The sequence below is a fragment of the Mesoplodon mirus genome, assembly GCF_964341445.2.
Source record: "Mesoplodon mirus genome assembly, chromosome: 2".
Taxonomy (NCBI): Eukaryota; Metazoa; Chordata; class Mammalia; order Artiodactyla; family Ziphiidae; genus Mesoplodon; species Mesoplodon mirus.
The window spans coordinates 168,794,888-168,817,719 of record NC_138977.1 but is presented as its reverse complement, the minus strand read 5'-3'; the positions used below and the strand labels follow the sequence as shown (position 1 = coordinate 168,817,719).

Below are 22,832 nucleotides of genomic sequence, written 5' to 3'. Positions count from 1 at the left end.
ATACCATGTTTTTGGATTGGAAGAATCAACATTGTGAAAATGACTATACTACCCAGGGCAATCTACAGATTCAATGCAATCCCTACCAAACTACCACTGGCATTTTTCACAGAACTAGAACCAAAAATTTCACAATTTTTATGGAAACACAAAAGACCCCGAATAACCCAAGCAATCTTGAGAAAGAAAAACAGAGCTGGAGGAATCAGGCTCCCTGACTTCAGACTATACTACAAAGCCACAGTAATCAAGACAGTATGCTACTGTCACAAAAACAGAAATATAGATTAATGGAACAGGACAGAGGGCCCAGAGATAAACCCACACACATATGGTCACCTTATCTTTGATAAAGGAGGCAAGAATATACAGTGGAGAAAAGACAGCCTCTTCAATAAGTGGTGCTGGGAAAACTGGACAACTACCTGTAAAATAATGAAATTAGAACACGCCCTAACACCATACACAAAAATAAACTCAAAATGGATCAAAGACCTAAATGTAAGGCTAGACACTATCAAACTCTTAGAGGAAAACATAGGCAGAACACTCTATGACATAAATCACAGCAAGATCCTTTTTGACCCACCTCCTAGAGAAATGGAAATAAAAACAAAAATAAATGAGACCTAATGAAACTTAAAAGCTTTTGCACAGCAAAGGAAACCGTAAACAAGATGAAAAGACAACCCTCAGAATGGGAGAAAATATTTGCAAATGAAGCAACTGACAGAGGATTAATCTCCAAAATTTACAAGCAGCTCATGCAGCTCAATATCAAAAAACAAACAACCCAATCCAAAAATGGGCAGAAGACCTAAATAGACATTTCTCCAAAGAAGATATACAGATTGCCAACAAACACATGAAAGAATGCACAACATCATTAATCATTAGGGAAATGCAAATCAAAACTGCAGTGAGATGTCATCTCACACCGGTCAGAATGGCCATCATCAAAAAATCTACAAACAGGGCTTCCCTGATGGCGCAGTGGTTGAGAGTCCGCCTGCCAATGCAGGGGACACGGGTTCGTGCCCCGGTCCAGGAGGATCCCACATGCCATGGAGCGGCTGGGCCCGTGAGCCATGGCCGCTAAGCCTGCATGTCCGGAGCCTGTGCCCCGCAACGGGAGAGGCCACAACAGTGAGAGGCCCGCGTACCGCCAAAAAAAAAAAAAATCTACAAACAATAAATGCTCAAGAGGGAGTGGAGAAAAGGGAACACTCTTGCACTGTTGGTGGGAATGCAAATTGATCCATCCACTATGGAGAACAGTATGAAGGTTCCTTAAAAACCTAAAAATAGAACTACCATATGACTCAGCAATCCCACTACTGGGCATATACCCTGAGAAAACCATAATTCAAAAAAAGTCATGTACCAAAGTGTTCATTGCAGCTCTGTTTACAATAGCCAGGACATGGAAGCAACCTAAGTGTCCATCAACAGATGAATGGATAAAGAAGATGTGGCACATACATACAATGGAATATTACTCCACCATAAAAAGAAACGAAATTGAGTTTTTTGTAGTGAGGTGGGTGGACCTAGAGTCTGTCACACAGAGTGAAGTAAGTCAGAAAGTGAAAAACAAATACCGTATGCTAACACATATATATGGAATCAAAAAAAAAAAAAAAGGTCATGAAGAACCTAGGGGCAAGACGAGAATAAAGATGCAGACCTACTAGAGAATGGACTTGAGGATACGGGCAGGGGGAAGGGTAAGCTGGGAAAAGTAAAATAGATAGCTAGTGGGAAGCAGCCACATAGCACAGGGATATCAGCTAGGTGGTTTGTGACCACCTAGAGGGGTGGGATAGAGAGGGTGGGGGGAGCGAGACACCAGAGGGAAGAGATCTGGGGACATATGTATATGTATAACTGATTCACTTTGTTATGAAGCAGAAGCTAACACGCCATTGTAAAGCAGTTATACTCCAATAAAGATGTTAAGAAAAATACAATGTGTAATCCTGGATTGCAACCTGAGATTGGGGAGGAAAAAGCTGTAAAGGAGATAATGAGGAAAGTTGGGGACTATATTTTTTGTGTTAAATTTTTTGAAAGGGATGATGGCATTATAGTTATGTATCATAATGTTCTTTATTTCTCAAGTAGAGTTAAAGCTTCATGATATCTGCAACTTTCAAATGCTTCACCCATAAATAACCTGTGTGTGTGAGTTTATATGTAAATCCAGTGACGCAAAATGTCAATAGTTGTTGAATCTAGAGGTAAAATTTTGTCGAAGTACATTGTACTCTTCAACTTCTCTGTAGATTGAAATTTTTAGAAAAAAATATTTGGGGAAGAATAGAAGGCAAGGGCAAGAACTGTACACCATAAGTGGTTCTGTAGAACTTTGCTTTCCTTCTTACTTTTCGTTATATCATTATCTGCACTGATATGATATTTGTCATTAAATGATACCAGTATGTGTCAGAGTTCTTCATGTTAAATAAAGTGCTATATAAGTATTAATTGTTAATACATATCAAACATGGAGAGAAGGGAAATGGATTTTGGAGAAAGAGAAGATAAGAAAAATACCATCATCCTGGTCTTTAAAATTTTTGTTGGATTAGTGACCAACATTATCCACTTTGACAGTCTCATAATTGAGACAACCTACACAGATATTCTTAGATTGGTCCTAAGAGCAACTCTCTCTCTAGGTAAATAGTAGCATTATATGCTACCTATGAGTGTGGAAGAATACTAAACAAAGGAGTGAATACAAGGAAGTTGGAATCAGTTGGTTCTGGTGATTCACATCTCTCCCATGTGTAAAATACACTCACCCTTGCCCAAGACCTCCAAAAGTGTTATCTTACTACAGCATCATCTCAGAGACCACACTCTTGTTATCTAGTTTAGTTTCAGATACAAATGAAGTTCCTTGAGTGTAGTTCCTTTGGTATAGCACTTCAAATATAGTTTCTCTTGATCTGTAGACCTTTAAAAGTAAAAAGGCAAATTACTTGCCCACACACACCCAACGTACAATGTTAGGACAGGCATAGGATAACCACTGTAAACACTCTTGTTCAAAAATAGCTAAATGGTGTGCACGCAGGGGTCACTGTTCCACAGCAATCCTGAAATCCAGCTGGGCAAATGTTGGAAGTTATTTGATTAGATCTTAAGGAAAAATTCTTTATGGCTCTTGAATCTGCCCTCTGGGCTCTAAGTTCCACTTTCTAATTTATCCTTTCTTCCTATTTTTTTAATTGAGATATAATTCACATACTATAAAATTCACTTTTTTAAAGTATAAAATTCAGTGGTTTTTAATACACTCATTAACAAAGTTTTGGAACCATCACTGCTATCTGATTCCAGAACATTTTCTTCACCCTAAAAAAGAAACCCATTACTAGATGAACACTCACTCATCATTCTTTTACTCTTCTCCAAGCTCTGGCAACCACTAATCTAATAGATTTCTCTCTTTGTAGATTTGCCTGTTTTAAACATTTCATATAAATGAAATTGCACTATGTGCAGCCTTCATTTAGCATGTTTTGAGGTTCATTCTTGTTGTAACATGCATCAGTTCATTTCTTTTTATGATTGAATAATTATTGTATGGATATACCACATTTTATTTATACATTCACCAGTTGACATTCATTTGGGTTGTTTCTACTTTTTGGCTGTTGTGAATAATGCTGCTGTGAACATTCATACATACTTTTGATTGAACATATGTTTTCGGTTTTCTTAGTTATATACCTAGGGGTGGAATTTGGTGGGTCATATGGTAATTCTATGTTTACATTTTTTAATGTGTTTTCAAAATTATTTTCCAAAATGACTGCACCATTTTGCATTCCCACCCACCATGTATGAGGACTCAAATTTCTCCACATTCTCACTCACACATGTTATCTGCATTTTTTATTATAATTCTCCTTCATGGTGTGAAATGGTATCTCATTGTGCTTTTGATTTGCATTTCCCTAAAGACTAATGATGTTAATCATCTTGTCATGTGTTTACTGGTCAATAATAATATCTTCTTTGGAGAAATGTCTACTCAAATCATTTGCTGTTTTTTTATTTGGGCATTTGTCTTTTTATTGTTGGGTTATAAGAGTTCTTTATATACTTGGACAGTAGACCCTTATCAGACATGTGATTTGTAAATATTTACTTCTATTCCGTGGACTCTCTTCACTTAGTGTCCTTTGATGTACAAAAGTTTTAAATTTTAATCAAGTTCATTATATCTATTTTTTTCTCTTGTTGCTTGTGTTTTAGTGTCAAATCTAAGGAATCATTGCCTTAATCTAAGGTCATGAAGATTTACACTTATGTTTTCTTTCAGATTTTTATAGTTTTAACTCCTATATTTAGGTCATTGATGCATTGAGTTAATTATTCTATATGGTATGAGGTGGAGGTCCAGTTTCATTATTTTGCATGTAAATATCCAGTTGTCCTAGCACAGTTTGTTGAAAAGACAATGATTTCCCCCACTGAATTGTCTTGGTACTCTTATCAAAAATAGATTAATGGTTTCTCTTGGGGCTCAATTCTACTCTACTGATCTGTATGTCTGTCCTTAGGAAATTAACACCTAGGCTTGATTATTATACTTTATAGTAAGTTTTGAAATCAGGAATTGCTAATCCTCCAGTTTAGTTCTTTTTCAAGATTATTTTGGCTATTCTGGATCCTTTGCATTTCAATATGCTTTTTAGAATCAGCTTGTCAGTTTATACAAAAATGCCAGCTAGGGTTTTGATAGGGATTGTGTTGAATTTGTTGATCAGTTTGGGGAGTTATTATCATGTTAACAATATTAAGTTTTCCAGTTCATGAACACAGGATGTATTTCTGTTTATTTATGTTTTGTCAAACTTATTCCTGTAAGTTGTAATACTGTTGTAAATGGAATTATTTTCTTAATTATTTCCTCTTAGAATTGTTTAGTGCCATTGTATAGAAGCAAAATTGATTTTTATATATTGATATGGCATCCTGTAACCTTGGTGAACGTACTAGTTCTAAAATTTTTTATGTGTGGATTCCTTACAAATTTGTATATACAACATTATGTTATCTATAAAGAGAGTTTTACTTCTACTTTTTCAGTCCAAATTACTTTTATTTCTTTTTCCTGCCTAATTGCACTGGCTAGAACCTCCAGTACATGTTGAATAGAAGTAGTGAGAGCATATGTCCTTCTCTTGTTCTGATATTATGGGGGAAACTTTCAATCTTCACCATTAAGTGTGATGTTATCTGTAGATTTTTCATAGATACTCTTTCGTAGATTAAGGTAGTTTCCTTCTATTCCTAGTTTGTACATTGTTTTTATCATGAAAAGGTATCAAGTGCTTTTCTACATCTATGGAGATTATTATGTGGCATTTGTTCTTTATTAATATGTTATATTACATTGCCTGATTGGTTTTCATATGTTGAACTAACCTTGTATTCTTGGTCTTGATGTATAATCCTTTTTTTTTAACATCTTTTTTGTAGTATAATTGCTTTACAATGGTGTGTTAGTTTCTGCTTTATAACAAAGTGAATCAGCTATACATATACATATAACCCCATATCTCCTCCCTCTTGCATCTCTCTCCCACCCTCCCTATCCTACCCCTCTAGATGGTCACAAAGCACCGAGCTGATCTCCCTGTGCTATGCAGCTGCTTCCCACTAGCTATCTATTTTACATTTGGTAGTGTATATAAGTCCATGCCACTCTCTCAGTTCGTCCCAGCTTACCCTTCCCCCTCCCGGTGTCCTCAAGTCCATTCTCTACATCTACGTCTTTATTCCTGTCCTGCCCCTAGGTTCTTCAGGAACATTTTTTTTTCTTTTCAGACTCCACGTAATGTGTTAGCATACGGTATTTATTTTTCTCTTTCTGACTTACTTCACTCTGTGTAACAGACTCTGGGTCCATCTGTCTTGCTACAAATAACTCAGTTTAGTTTCTTTTTATGGCTGAGTAATACTCCATTGTGTATATATGCCACATTTTCTTTATCCATTCATTTGTCGATGGACACTTAGGTTGTTTCCATGTCCTGGCTATTGTAAATAGAGCTACAATGAACATATTGGTACATAACTCTTTTTGAATTATGGTTTTCTCAGGGTACATACCCAGTAGTAAGATTGCTGGGTCGTATGGTAGTTCTATTTTTAGGTTTTTAAGGAACCTCCATACTGTTCTCCAAAGTGGTTGTATCAATTTACATTCCCACCAACAATGCAAGAGTGTTCCCTTTTCTCCACACCCTCTTCAGTATTTATTGTTTCTAGATTTTTTGATGATAACCGTTCTGACTGGTGTGGGATGTTATGTCATTGCAGTTTTGATTTGCATTTCTCTAATGATTAGTGATGTGGAGCATCCTTTCATGTGTTTGTTGGCAATCTGTATATCTTCTTTGGAGAAATGTCTATTTAGGTCTTCTGCCCATTTTTGGATTGGGTTGTTTGTTTTTTTGGTATTGAGCTGCACAAGCTGCTTGTAAATTTTGGAGATTAATCCTTTGTCAGTTGCTTCATTTGCAAATATTTTCTCCCATTCTGAGGGTTGTCTTTTCATCTTGTTTACGGTTTCCTTTGCTGTGCAAAAGCTTTTAAGTTTCATTAGGTCTCATTTATTTTTGTTTTTATTTCCATTTCTCTAGGAGGTGGGTGAAAAGGGATCTTGCTGTGATTTATGTCATGGAGTGTTCTGCCTATGTTTTCCTCTAAGAGTTTGATAGTGTCTGGCCTTACATTTAGGTCTTTAATTCATTTTGAGTTTATTTTTGTGTATGGTGTTGGGGAGTGTTCTAATTTCATTCTTTTACATGTAGCTGTCCAGTTTTCCCAGCACCACTTATTGAAGAGGCTGTCTTTTCTCCACTGTATATTCTTGCCTCCTTTATCAAAGATAAGGTGACCATAGGTTCATGGGTTTACCTCTGGGCTTTCTATCCTGTTCCATTGATCTATATTTCTGTTTTTGTGCCAGTACCATACTGTCTTGGTTACTGTAGCTTTGTAGTATAGTCTGAAGTCAGGGAGCTTGATTCCACCAGCTCCATCTTTCTCAAGACTGCTTTGGCTATTCGGGGTCTTTTGTGTTTCCATAAAAATTGTGAAATTTTTTGTTCTAGTTCTGTGAAAAATGCCAGTGGTAGTTTGGTAGGGATTGCATTGAATCTGTAGATTGCTTTGGGGAGTAGAGTCATTTTCACAGTGTTGATTCTTCCAATCCAAGAACATGGTATATCTCTCCATCTGTTTGTCTCATCTTTAATTTCTTTCATCAGTGTCTTACAGTTTTCTGCATACAGATCTTTTGTCTCCTTAGGTAAATTTATTCCTAGGTATTTTATTCTTTTTGTTTCAGTGGTAAATGGGAGTGTTTCCTTAATTTCTCTTTCAGATTTTTCATCATTAGTGTGTAGGAATGCCAGAAATTTCTTTGCATTAATTTTGTTTCTATGCATTAATTTTGTAGCCTGCTACTTTACCAAATTCATTGATTAGCTCTAGTAGTTTTCTGATAGCATCTTTAGGATTCTCTATGTATCGTATCATGTCATCTACAAACAGTGACCGCTTTACTTCTTTTCCGATTTGGATTCCTTTTATTTCTTTTTCTACTTTGATTGCTGTGGCTAAAACTTCCAAAACTATGTTGAATAATAGTGGTGAGCGTGGACAACCTTGTCTTGTTGTATAATCCTTTTTATGTGTTGCCTGTTTCTGTGTGCTTGGAGAGTTGGTCCTTGAACAATGTGGTGGAGAGGGGCTGGCCCTTCATGCAGTTGAAAATCTGTTTATGACTTATGGTCAGCCCTCTGTATTTGCATTTCCACATCCACAGATTCAACCAGTCACAGATTGTGTAGTACTGTAGTATTTACTATTGAAGAAATCCACATATAAGTGGATCCGCACAGCTCTAACCCATGTAGCTCAAGAGTCAACTGGATTTTTGTCTATTCATAATGGATAGTTTTCATTTCGTTTAGTAGTTTTCTTTTCATATGATTTCTTTGTCCTGTTTTGGTATCAGGCTAATATTGCCCTCATAGAATGTGTTGGGAAGTGTTCCCTCCTCATCTCTTGTTTTGGAGTTTGTGAAGGATTGGTTTTAATTCCTCTTTAAATGTCTAATAGAATTCACCAGTAAATCTGTCTCCCTGGGCTTTTCTTTGTGGCAAGATTTTTGGTTACTAATTCAGTCTTTTTACTTGCAAGTCCAGGTTTTACTGTTACTTCTTGAGTGAGTTTGATAGTTTGTGTCTTTCTAGGAATTTGGCCATTTCATGTAGGATACCTAATGTGTTGATGTATAGCTTTTTTCTTTTTTTTGTAGTATTTCTTGATTACCTTTAATGTTAATGGTGATATTGCTTCCTTCATTTCTGATTTTACAAACAAGTCTATTCTGGTTTTTATTCTTGGTCAAATTTTTGATCTTTTCAAAGAACCAACTTTTGGTTTTACTGCTCTTCTCTGTTTTCTTTCTATGCTCTATTTTATTTTTTTCTGCCCTTTTAATTTATTTTTTTCTCTGTGCTTGCTTTGGGTTTAATTTTTGATTTGTTTTCTCTTAAGGAGGAAGGTTAGGTTATTGGGTTGAATTTTTTTTAATATATGTGTTTATTGCTATAAATTGTTCTCTAAGCACTGCTTTAGCTTCCTCACATAACTTTTGCTGTGTTGTTTTCCTTTTCAGTCATTTGGGAGTTGATTGGTCTTGAGCATCTTCTTCCCAGTTCAGTCATTTGGCTGTTTGCAGGAGACTTCAGTTCCTCTCCTTGTGAGCCTCCTCAGTGCCGCTCACAGTACAGCTTTCTCCAGAGTGAGTGATGAGAGAGCAAGAGGACAGAATAGTGTGGGTGGAGGTCACAGCGAACACCAGTGTTCAGAGTATCCAGGGTAGAAACCATATTCTTTTATAACCTAATCTTGGAAGTGACATACACTTCTGCAGTATGTTATTATTAAATCACACATTCCACCCTTGATACAATGTGGAAGAGACTACACAACACTGGAAACCAGGAGGTGGGAGTGGGAATCATTAAGGACCATCTTGAAACTGGCTACCACAAACAACTTGCTAAACTCTTGAATTAGTTAAATTTGGAAAATGAAGAGATAGGGCAAAAATAAATTATTTCTGTCTTCTTGGGAGCATACCATTTCCATTTGGCAACATATTTTCTCTTCTAGCCCAGTGTTTGTTAGTTGCCTGAATTGTGAAACCATCTGAGTTTATATCCCTGGCCTAGATCTTTAGTTAACTCAATTTTTTTATAGTTATGATAATTTGCACAAGTATTCTAAAAGGCTCACTTATCAGCAGCTGAGCAGCATTTTCTTTGTCTCTTCCTCTTTTTTATCTTGTTTGTTTGTTTTTTTGTTTTTTGCCAAGTCCTTGGTCTCACACATAGACTTATTCCCAATATAAACAAACAAAAACTGAGTAGTTGAATAGAATAAAGTAGCATTATCTATTCTGCTTTAAACTTAGGTCTAAACTCAACTCTAAAGAATAGCCCTAGTCACATGATATGTCTGATCATATTTCTGTTTTTTTGTTTTTTTTTTTTTTTTTTTTTTTTTACGGTATGCGGGCCTCTCACTGTTGTGGCCTCTCCCGTTGCGGAGCACAGGCTCCGGATGCGCAGGCCCAGCGGCCATGGCTCACGGGCCCAGCCGCTCCGCGGCATATGGGATCCTCCCAGACCGGGGCACGAACCCGTATCCCCTGCATCGGCAGGCCGACTCTCAACCACTGCGCCACCAGGGAGGCCCTCTGTTGTTTTTTGATAAATATAATTATTTTTTTTTTTTTTTTTTTTTTTTTTTTTTTTTTTTTTGCTGTACGCGGGCCTCTCACTGCTGTGGCCTCTCCCGTTGCGGAGCACAGGCTCCGGACACACAGGCTCCGCGGCCATGGCTCGCGGGCCCAGCCGCTCCGCGGCATGTGGGATCTTCCGGGATCGGGGCACGAACCCGTGTCCCCTGCATCGGCAGGCGGACTCTCAACCACTGCGCCACCAGGGAAGCCCGATAAATATAATTATTTTGAATTTATAAAGTGATATTAGCCAATACATTACAGGATAATTAACCAAAATACCTAGAAGTAAATCAGTATCTCCTTTTAACACATAATTCAAAGCAAGATTAAGTTTGAAAAAAGATGGAAAAGAGTGTTCACAGATGCCTTCAAGGATTCCTGGAAGTAATAATCAAGAAATGGTATAAATTGGGAATCCTTATGTGTAACATGGAAATTTCTCGTTTTGTTACAAATCAGTTTACTTGGGTTACATGTGCTAATATTATCTATTCTAGAGCACAGTATATCACGTGGGCTTAGAAATTATGTCCTTTGTGTTTTCCCAGCTGGTTAATAATTTTACATATTAACCTAGTTAGTTAATATTTTTACTTATTTAACATTTTATGATTTACTTAAAATATAACTGCTCAGCCTTCATCTTTTTGTTTCTCTTGTTATTTTCACTATAACCTAAATAACAGTGGACTAAATGTCAGCTATTAAAATGACAAGTACAGGAGTTCAGTATTTTATCTACAATCTCATATAACTTTAAAATATCCTATGAGCAACACTTATTATGACTTCCAAGGTTCTATTATCATTTCCATTTTTATGAACAGAGAAACTAAAACACAGAGGGGTATGTAACTAGCCTGAATTCAGGAAGATGGCTAAGATTTCAATCTATAGCTAAGTCTTTCATTTTTCATTAAAATATAGTTGACATACAATATTATTTTAGTTTCAGGTATACTGTGGAGTGATTCACATTTGCATGCAAGATGAAATGATCACCATAATAAGTCTAGTAAGCAACTGTCCTCATACAAAGTTAATACATTATTATTGACCATATTCCTTGTGTTGTGTGTTCTCATTTATATGTGGACTCTAAGAAACAAAACAAAAACAAACTAAGCTAAAACAGACTCATAGTTACAAAGAACAAATATGGGGTTGCCAGAGGGGAGGGGTGTTGGGGGGTGAAATAGGTGAAGGGGGAAATTAAGAGGTACAGACCTCCAGTTATAAAATAAATGAGCTACGGGCATGTGATATATACAGTTGACCCTTGGACAACGTGGGGGTTAGGAGCACTGACCCTCTGCACAGTGAAAAATGAGTCTAACTTTGCAGCGGGCCCTCCATACTCGGGGTTCCACATCTGCAGACTGACCAACCATGGACTGTGCAGTACCGTAGTATGTATTTATTGGAAAAAATCCATGTCTGTGTGTACCCCCACAGTTCAAATACATGTTGCTCAGTGCTCAACTGGATAGCCAAGTCTTTTTATCTAGTACTCAGAAACAAATAGTGCCTGTCTTCCCTACTGGGCTCTAAACAAAGAATAAATGTGAGGACTAAAATGTTACTTTTTTTATAGGCCCATAATCCCTTCTCAAATGTTTTTTCAGAATTCAACGTTCTTTGTTTTGAAAGAGCTAATGTAATCGAGATGTTTATTATGTAACATCTCCAGCAGGTCCAAAACAGCACCCTGTGATCAAATATATTGATATTTCTGCAGCACCATAAACAGATTGATGTTGGCTGAGGTCACATTTTGCTACCAGATATGGTGGTGGTCATGGTGGAGGTAATTTTGTTGCCTTTCCTCACCTTTAAATAGTATGTTTTCTAATCTTCTTGCATTTTAGAATCATGGATCTATAAAAGTAGATGCTAGTTGGAGGACTTGCCTTCAGATCTCTTAGACAACTGCTCCAGCTAATACTGAACCCCAAAACTAAGGAGACTCAACCCTTCAGTCTCAGACAGCCCAGGATCAGGGCAGGCCTGTTCACACAGCAGTGATCTGCCTGGGTAAGAGTTGAGGCATTTAAGGAGCAGAGGAGCATGTTGGTTTGGCCAAAAAGTTCATTTGGGTTTTTCCATAACATCTTACAGAAAAACCCAAACAAACTTTTTGGCCAACCCATTATCTCTAGAAGTAGGCCCACTTCTAAGAGGAAGAAGTATGGAGCCTAACCAAATACACTTAGTCATCCTTCCTAGTTCACCAACCATTCTGCCTCTGAAGGAGCAGAGTAAATAAAAGGATTGGGGTGAGGCCAGTAGTGTGTGTGTGAAAAAAGCCACCACCATCCAATATTAAAACTCTTTATTACTTATTATATACTGTGTTTATAAGTGGTCTGTCTTTATTCCACACCTCTTATAAAATCATTCAATTGTTTTTACCTCTTGTACAGGTTTCGAGCAGAATTGTATATGACTGCTGTCCTTTATTTTGGTTGTAGCTGACCAACATGTTTTGGGACCAAGGACTGATTAAGACCCTCAATAGTGGTACTGCGGTTTTTATAGGGGAATCTTAGTAGATGGGCACTGAAATATTTAAGAGTGAAATCTCATAATTCTGCAATTTACTTTCCAGTAGTTCTGAAAACCAATAAAAGTAAAAAGAAGGTGAATGTGGCAGAATGCTAACAATTCAATTCTTGAATCTTGGTAGAGGCTGTCTGTGTCATTGTCGTGTTCTTTATTTTTTTCTTTCTGATTGAAATTTCTCAATATGAAAAGTTGAAAAAGAAAAAAATCCTTGATGATGACATTTAGGCTATATATGAAGTGCACATTTGACAGAATTGAAGAATTAATGGTAATAAATAGTTATAGAGTTTAGATATTTTCTTTAATAGTTAATGTGTATACCTACTCTATTAGGTTAAAACTTGCTTGGTTACTTATATATACAATTTATGTTCACATACTAAATGTCTTAGTATCTTGTAGAATACGTTTGAATTAAAACTCTGAAAATAAGCTGTCTGTTTTTATGTCTAGTTGTTTATATTTTAGTTTGGGACCAAAAATATTTATTTTTAAGAAACAATTAAATATGCCAAGTTTGGGGTTGATACATTCTCATAATACTAATTAAACCAACAAGGTTTTTATTGCTAAGTCCTAGAAACCATTCGCAATTATGGACTGAATCTGAGACTTGTGAAATCATTAATTTGTAATTAAGATCAATTTAAACATAGGTATTTTGCATTCTCTTTTTTAATTCTTATTATATTTATTTCTTCCCTAGATCTTCCTCAGAACTGTGATCCTAACATTCCCCTAGTTGCTCAGGAATTAATGAAAAAGATGATACGTCAGTTTGCAATTGAGTATATTTCAAAAAGTGGTAAAATTCAAGAGAATAGAAATGGTTCAATTGGACCAAGTCTAATATGTAAGAGTATCCAAATGAATCAAGCAGAAAACTCCCTTCAGGAAGAGCAGGAAGGCCCCTTAGACCTCACTGTGAATCGAATGCAAGAACAAAATACTCAGCAAGGTAAGATTTGTGTGTATATGTGTGGTATGTGCGTGTAAGTGTGTGTGTGACATAAATTTTATGTTTTTAGTATTCTTAAATATATATAACCTTATATTCACAGAGGAATTTACTTCAGAAGTAATATTACTTGTAATTAACCTATGTAGTATGGACTAGAGAGAAGTGCTGAATTAGAGCTTTTGTATTACATTTGACTTTGTTTATAAAACTGGAAGTGAGAGTTTCTCTCAATGTTTTTTCACAGTAAAGTGTATGGTGAGAGAATTCTAGCAAGCAACCTAAAAGGAAAGTGTATAAATAAAAAGATATATATGATAAAAATGTATTTTTGTAATGTACAGCTGAGAACATTCATTAAGCACTTGCTGTTCAGTTTTTTGCACTTAGGTGAAAGATAAAAAGAAATAGATGATTTGTATTCAATTGTTTATGATGTAACTAGGGAAAGAGAAATGTTAATTCATGGGATAAGTATAATTAACTATATGGAGATACATTTTTCATAAGAAGCATGAATGATGAGGCTGTATTGGTCTTATCTAACTGTTAATTGAAGGAAGAGTTGTGATTCTCAGAGGAAAAGAAGGAAGACCTTAAAATGCTTGTGGAGGATGCCAAACAAGTGTTTGCCTGGAGAAGAGAGAACAAGTAGCTTTTGTTAATACAAGTTAAGGATAGTGTTGTCAGGCTTCAAAGCCAGAAAAAATGTCAGGATTAAGTTTGATTGCAGAAGGCAGTGTGGTGTTGGAGACTGTAAAGAAGAGTACACTAGTCAGTGTTTAAAGAAGATAATCTTTTCACTGTGTAAGACATTAAAATTGAGAGAGGTTGAAATATGGAAATACTTTTCTTTTTTTGCTTCCCTAATTGTAGGTTGTATGAGTTTATTTATGTAGTAAGGTCTGAGAAATTTGAGATAATTAGGTAGGTTATAAGACAGAGAAAGAAATGTTGAAGATGATTTTGATATGTCTTAAGGACAAAAATATATCAATACATTGAATTTTGGAAGTTAGAAAGCATGGGATTTTTAGCATTTTTGTTTGTCTTGCTTTTCCTTGTTTCATACCCTCTTATATCTCTTCTCCTTTGTGGGAGGCAGTTCAGTGTTCTAAAGAGACTAAAACATAGGCTTTGGTATCTGTGACAGACTTGTGGTTGAAATCCCAGCTCTGCTACTTAAGTTACATGAATAGTTAACTTTACCTATCAGAGCTTTAATTTCCTCATTTGTTACTTGGCAATAATAATAACAAACTCATTGGAACAATGTGAAAGTTAAATATAAAGTAACCAACTCATAAAAGATACTCAGACATTAGTCTCTCCCTACTCTCTACCTCCTGTTCCCTACCACCACAGAAGAGAAGGCTTGGAAGTAACATAGTAGTTATCTGTAAATATTTGTATGGCTCTTCCACTAAAGTAGAACTGAACTTTCTCTGAATGGCCCAATGAGTAGAATTAGGATCATTACCTAGAAGTTAGGTGGAAACAGATTTCAGGTCCATATAAGAAAGAATATTTCTAAATATCAGACATTTTTTTAAAGGGGAAAGGGGAAAAGATTCCCTGTTGCCTTATCATTAGAGGCATTCAAAAGCATCAGATGAGTGGTTGGAATAGATGACATTTTAAAAGTAAATTTCCAGTCCTTACATTCTGTGATTCTATGAATTTAAGTAATAAGGCAGACCCAAGTATATATAGAGAATAAGTAATGTAGTTACTTATTTAAATTATTTTGATATTCTAGGCAAAGTGCGCAAATATATATGTGAACATTCTGAGGCTGAAAAGTCATTTAGTTTAGTGTGACTTGTAGTGTATAAAGCAAGGGAGAGAATGGTAATAGATTAGGCTAAAGAAATAGGTAGGGGTAAGATTGTGAGAAAGCCATGTAGGAAATATTAAGGATTTTGACTTTTCTTAGGGCCGTAGAAAGCTGCTAGGTTTCTTTAGGCAGAGAGTAACAAATCAGATTTTCTTTTATAAAACTATTCTGCTGTGGTATAGATTGATAAGCTCTAACTTTGTCTACTTGCATACCAAATTTTTTTTAATGTAGCACATGTATGTGTGTATCTATACACACCAATACCTTATATGTACTAATATTTCCACAAATTAAAATTTTTAAGGTTGAAATAAAGATGTTATAAACAATTTTTAAATGTCTTGCTAATCATGGTGACTTCACCCCCAGTATCTTATTACACAATGTAGACTTTGGAGCGTTTCATTAGTAATAATACAAGGTATAAATCCTTATTTCAGATCGTTTCTTAAGAACTAAAAAAACTTTTGGACTGACTTCACTGTTCATACCTTATAGTATAATTAATAAAATGCTCATACTAGTAGTAGCAGGATTAGTTCTGCCTTTGTTTGTCTATTATTTGCTAGTCTTACTTTTTTCACATTATTCTCACTCTGTAATTTTGCAACAATACTCGTTTAAGTCATTTGTTCATTTTGTGATTTATTTTATTCTAATTAGATGCTGTAATCTGTAAATCCAGTAGATAATCTAGCCATAAATAATGTAGATAATTTATGGATTGTCTGACCTATAAATCTATAAAATTATTAATCCCAAATGGTTTTACAGGTAACTTTATATAACCTTAAGGCAGCAGATAATTCTATCTTTTACAGACTATTTTAAAGAGTAGAAAAGAGAGAAATATTGATATAATCTTTATCAAAACAAGGCACAGATAGCAAAAGAAAGAAAATTTGCAAGCTAGTCTTATTTACAAACCTAGGTACAAAAATTCTAAACAAAATGTTGGCAAATTGAATATAGTGAATTATAAAAACATTATAAATCATCTGTGGGGAAGCACAGATTATTCTGCATTTGAGACACCTTTATGACTTTACACATTACAAAAAAAAAACAACCATATCATCCTAATAGATACAGAAAAAATTTACAAAAGCTGACACATTTATTATAAAAAATGCTTATCACCCCAAGAATAGATGAGTACTTCTGCTATGAGGGACATCATAACCAAATGATTTGAAGTAATGGACATGACAAAAATTTTCAACATTTTATGAGACGTCTTGACTCATGTAACGTGATGAGAAAAGAAGAAATATGAAAGTAAGCAATAATAAGTAATAGGTTATAAGGAAAGAATGAGCAAAATTGTGGTTACTTACAAACAGTATGATTGTGTATATAGAAAATATGAAAGAATATCTATGTAAAGTTTTAGAACTGATGAAATAATTCAGAAAAGGTACTACTCACGAGATTAGTATGATAACATCCAATTAGAAAATCCAGTTTTTAAAAAATCATCTACAATAGCAACAAAAGCAAGAAAAACATTAAAACACCTAAGAATGAAGCTAATAAGCTAAGACCTTATGGAGAACATTATAAAACTTTATTGAAGGTTATAAAAGAAGACTCCCAAAATGAGTGATTATATTTTAAATGAATGGGAAGACTCTAAAAGATAGCAGTTCATCTTTAATGTACTTAATAATTCAGTGTCATTCTAGTCAAAATTCTGATAGGGTTTATTGTGAAAAATGACTTGCCAATCATAAAATTTATGAGTAAAACTTAAAAGAGCCAAGAATTACCAAGTCAAGGTGGTGAGGGACTTCTCTAAAACATATCAAGACTTTGTATAATAATTTAAACAGGGTGCTATGGGCCATATACAAATCACTAGGACAGATTAGCAAGCCCAGAAGAGATGTCATTATAAATCACCAGGATGATGACCTGTTCAGTAAACAGTTCCAGGGCAATTGGTTACCCACTTGGAGGGGGAAAAAAATGGATCCCCTACCTTACACCACTCACAAAAGTAATTTTAGTTGGGTTAAAGGGCTAAATGTTAAAAGCAAAACTAAAAGTTAGAAAAGATAAAGGATTATATCTTAATGAATTTAAAATAAGGAAGAATTTCTTAAGATGCAGAAATAACAATCCATGCAATAGTGTAAATTTGTACTAAAATGTAAAACTTAAGTGTTATAAACGTCACTGGGAAGAGAGTGAAAATTCAAGCCTCAGATTTGGAGACAGTATTTATAACTGATGTACAACCATTCAGCTAATCAAACAGAACTACAGCCAATGAGGAAAACATGACACCTTAGAAAAATAGGCAAAAACAGTTATCAGAAGATTACAGAATAACCAAATAAGCCAAGTAAAAGATGCTCAAAAGAATATCCTGCTCAGCTTTCATCCCAATATAGGGTTCTTTTATTCTGTCATAAAAAAGATGGTAATTCAACCTCTGACTGACAGTAAGTACACGCAAAAAATAGTTGTTTGACAGCTCTGACAATTAAGCTCCTATCTCTGAAACATCCACCCTTCATTTTATATTTCTTCCATCTGCAATAATTATTTTACTCAATAGTACTGTAAATATTTGTAGAAATTATTGTATCTCCAGACTTCTCTTTCCCATGCTAATCTTTAGGGTTTTGGGGTTTCTTTTCCATCTGCAACAATATGAGAAAATTTATTCCTTTTACTTATTATTAGTGCTGTAAATATTTGTTGAAACTATTTTGTCCGTCTAAACCTCTATTTTCCACGCTAATCTTTATATAGCTTCTCTAATTGTTCTTCATAAATCAGTTTCCATACTTCTCATTTTCCTTGTCCTCTGTTCCACAAACTGTGGACTGACTTAAAATATTGTTGCCCTGAGTGATACATTCCTATTTGCCTCTCCATTGTACCTTCTAACCAGGTATTTCAAATATTAGGGAGATTTCTTTGTGCACTTTCATTTCTGCAGATTTGTATAAATACTCTGAGCCTCAGAAACTGGGAGAAAGTAAGTTATGAATTCTTTTGTCCTGGAGCAGTAGCTTAAAAAACAGGTAGAAATAACATTAGCATAACCAAAAAAAATTTTTTTACAATTTTAATCTGGGCCCAAAGTAAAAGCTTCTCCTGAATTCCAAAGTACAGGAAGAAATTTGCAACTTACGGACCTTTATCATTATCATGACAACCATGAAGAATTTACCAGTTCTGTACAAAACAAGATCAAATGTGGGCAGAGATGAAAGAGCAGCACTTTATTGGCCTTGTTGGTGGTGGTGTCTACCATGAGGTCCAGTGAATATTCTGGTAGAATTTTCATTATAGTAAATTTCTCACTTCATTGTAATTGTTTCCGTGTTTATCTCCCCACTGTAATCAACCTTTGGGAGCAGAAACCTGTGTATTCAGTTTTGTATCCCCAGGGCGTGTATGATATATGACATATTGGATTTACTGGATTAAAAATCTTTACTATTTTCAAATGCTATTGACAACTAAACTGAGAATTGATACTTGATCATTGGATTTATGGTATTTTAGCAGTGAAATTTCTTATTTTAAACATATTGGATGGAAATTATCCTGAAATATCTTTATACTTTCTTAAACAACATATGGAACATTGTGTCATGATGAACATTAATTATTGCACTGACCTGTAATGACTTGACATTTTTAGAATTATTCTCCCTTAAGCTAACTGGCAACAGATTAAGTTAAAAATACTTTTAAGAAATTATTATTTCACATTGCTATCAGTAGGCTAAACTTTGGAAATCATGTCTCCTAGATTGAATAAGATTTTTAAAAAAATAAATTATGTATGAGACTAATATAAACTAGGCTTCAGGTAAATTTTATATTTCATTGAATGAAATATATAAATTTCAGTGATATGTTTAATTGTTACTAAGTATCCTTTGTTGTTGCTGCTGCCATTCTAGTCTGGTTTCTTGGCTGAGATTAAGGTAGGTGACTCTGTCAGCTGAGATGTTAAACTATAATTAAAAGAGCAATGTATCATTTTATGATATCACATATTATAAACTATGCTGTTTATAAATGAAGTTTGTTGTTATTCTGTTAGGAAAATACTGAATAGTTTTGTTTTTTTTTTAAATTTCAATTTAGAAGATATTTCCATATCTACTAATGAAGGCAATAAAATTATCCATCTTGTTTTTCTATGCTGAACTTTTGTTTTCCAAGGCTGAAGACATATGGAAGAAAATGTTATGTTCCATGCTTGAGAAGATACCATATTTTAGTAAACCTGAAGAATAAAACATATCTAAATGATTCATGTCCCTTCTGATCTAACCTTCTCTAACTCTAGGGATAGACGAAACAGGTGGTTTTTAAAAATTCCAAATCAAAGCCATATCACTCATCTGCTTAAAAACACTTAAAACACACACACACACACACACACACACACACACACTTTAATGGCTTTGAATTGTCCTTAGGATAAAGTCTAAAATCCTAAACTCACCAAGATCCAGATCTTACCTATCTATTCAGTCTCATCTTGCACCTTTCTTTAGTCTTCATATTGTTTTTCTCTGTTTCTTGAATGTCATATACTCTGGCTTCAGAACATTTGTACATGCTTTTGCCACTCTGTAGAAGCCACTCTACCCCCTACGCACACCAATTTTTTCTAAATAAATTTTACTTGGTTTTTCTTCAGGTCTCCATTTAAACATCACTTCTCTAAGAAAACCTCCCCCACACCTCCTAAATTGGATGCACACAGACATAACACATGCATTCTTACTAATTACCGCCAAAATTGAGTTTCGGTCTCATATTTTCCCATAGCATCCTGTATTCTTTTGTAGCCTCATCACCCTTGTAATTGTTTCCACCATCTTATTTTGTGCTTTCTGTTTGTCCCATTTGTTAAGCTTTTTTCCCTCCTTTGTTATTTTCTTTTAGATTGCATTTTTTCTTTGCTAATTTTGAAGTTATATACTCTACTGCTCTTCTGTTAGTGGTTTCCCTAGAAATTTTTTAATGCTCAGTTAACTCAGCAGTTAATGTAAGGAATTTTTCTTTTCTTTTCTTTTTTTTTTTTTTTTTTTTTTTTGACTGCGTTGGGTCTTCATTGCTGCATACAGGCTTTCTCTAGTTGCGGCAAGCAGGGGCTACTCTTAGTAGCGTTGCGTGGGCTTCTCATTGCAGTGGCTTCTCTCGTTGCCGAGCACAGGCTCTAGGCGCGCAGGCTCAGTAGTTGTGGCACTCGGGCTCTAGAGCGCAGGCTCAGTAGTTGTGACGCACGGGCTTAATTGCTCCATGGCATGTGGGATCTTCCCGGACCAGGGATCGAACCCGTGTCCCCTGCATTGGCAGGCAGATGCTTATCCACTGTACCACCAGGGAAGTCCTGTAAGGAATATTTTAACTTCTTACCTGCCCTGACACGACAGCCGTTTTATTAATGCTTTTGTTCTCTCTTTTTTTTTTTCTTTTTTTTTTTAATCGGTACGCGGGCCTCTCACTTCTGCAGCCTCTCCCGTTGCGGAGCACAGGCTCTGGACGCGCAGGCTCAGTGGCCATGGCTCACGGGCCCAGCCGCTTTGCGGCATGTGGGATCTTCACGGACCGGGGCACGAACCCGTGTCCCCGGCATCGGCAGGCGGACTCTCAACCACTGCGCCACCAGGGAAGCCCACTTCTGTTCTCTTTTTATGATATCACAATTAAAACATTGTAACTATTTTATATAATCAAGTTTTGTTTAGATTTGCGTACACGATTACCTTTTTCCTTTGCTCGTTATTCTTATGTCTTGAAGTGTCTTCTGGAATCAGAGATTCCTTTTTTTTTTAACATCTTTATTGGAGTATAATTGCTTTACAATGGTGTGTTAGTTTCTGCTTTATAACAAAGTGAATGAGCTATACATATGCATATATCCCTATATCTCCTCCCTCCTGTGTCTCCCTCCCACCCTCCCTATCCCACCACTCTAGGTGGTCACAGAGCACCAAGCCCATCTGCCTGTGCTGTGCAGCTGCTTCCCACTACCTATCTGTTTTACATTTGGTAGTGTATATATGTCCATGCCACTCTCTCACTTCATCCCAGCTTACCCTTCCCCCTCCCCGTGTCCTCAAGTCCATTCTCTATGTCTGCGTCTTTATTCCTGTCCTGCACCTAGGTTCTTCAGAACCATTTATTTATTTATTTATTTATTTATTTATTTATTTTAGATTCCATATATATGTGTTAGCATACGGTATTTGTTTCTCTCTTTCTGACTTACTTGACTCTGTATGACAGACTCTAGTTCCATCCACCTCACTACAAATAACTCAGTTTCGTTTCTCTTTATGGCTGAGTACTATTCCATTGTATATATGTGCCACATCTTCTTTATCCATTCATCTGTCGATGGACACTTAGGTTGTTTCCATGTCCTGGCTATTGTAAATAGTGCTGCAGTGAACATTTTGGTACATGACTCTTTTTGACTTATGGTTTTCTCAGCGTATATGCCCAGTAGTGGGATTGCTTGGTCGTATGGTAGTTCTATTTTTAGTTTTTTAAGGAACCTCCATACTGTTCTCCGTAGTGACTGTATCAGTTTACATTCCCAGCAACAGTGTAGGAGGGTTCCCTTTACTCCACACCCTCTCCAGCATTTATCATTTGTAGATTTTTTGATGATGGCCATTCTGACCAGTGTGAGTTGATACCTCATTGTAGTTTTGATTTGCATTTCTCTAATGATTAGTGATGTGGAGCATCCTTTCATGTGTTTGTTGGCAATCTATATATCTTCTTTGGAGAACTGTCTATTTAGGTCTTCTGCCCATTTTTGGATTGGGATTTTTTTTGATATTGAGCTGCATGAGCTACTTGTATATTTTGGAGATTAATCCTTTGTCAGTTGCTTCATTTGCAGATATTTTCTCCCATTCTGAGGGTTGTCTTCTCATCTTGTTTATGGTTTCCTTTGCTGCGCAAAAGCTTTTGACTTTCATTAGGTCCCATTTGTTTATTTTTGTTTTTATTTCCATTTCTCTAGGAGGTAGGTTGAAAGGATCTTGCTGTGATTTATGTCATAGAGTGTTCTGCCTATGTTTTCCTCTAAGAGTTTTATAGAGTCTGGCCTTACATTTAGGTCTTTAATCCATTTTGAGTTTATTTTTGTGTATGGTGTTAGGGAGTTTTCTAATTTCGTTCTTTTACATGTAGCTGTCCAGTTTTCCCAGCACCACTTATTGAAGAGGCTGTCTTTTCTCCATTGTATGTTTTTGCCTCCTTTATCAAAAATAAGGTGACCGGGCTTCTCTGGTGGCACAGTGGTTGAGAGTCTGCCTGCCGATGCAGGGGACACGGGTTCGTGCCCCGGTCCGGGAAGATCCCACATGCCACGGAGCAGCTGGGCCCATGAGCCATGGCCGCTGAGCCTGCGCGTCCGGAGTCTGTGCTCCGCAATGGGTGAGGCCACAACAGTGAGAGGCCCACGTACTGCAAAAATAAAAAAATAAAAAATAAGGACTATTTGTGCGTGGGTTTATCTCTGGGCTTTCTGTCCTGTTCCATTGATCTATATTTCTGTTTTTGTGCCAGTACCATACTGTCTTGATTAATGTAGCTTTGTAGTACAGTTTGAAGTCCAGGAGCCT

General features: G+C 35.9%; 1 protein-coding gene across 12 annotated transcripts in view; it reads left to right on the top strand.

The window, feature by feature from the left end:
- Positions 1 to 22,832, top strand: part of LCORL (ligand dependent nuclear receptor corepressor like) — a 185,218-nt gene that overhangs the window by 116,147 nt on the left and 46,239 nt on the right. For 10 of the 12 annotated variants that reach the window (XM_082600679.1, XM_082600672.1, XM_082600668.1 and 7 more), the window contains one exon: positions 13,119 to 13,370. The exons of 1 other annotated variant lie outside the window; for it this stretch is intronic. In XM_082600679.1, coding sequence (XP_082456805.1) covers positions 13,119 to 13,370 — 252 coding nt within the window. Of the gene's footprint in view, positions 1 to 13,118; positions 13,371 to 22,832 lie in introns of those variants that run through there. One more of the 12 variants, XM_082600670.1, reaches the window with a different exon arrangement.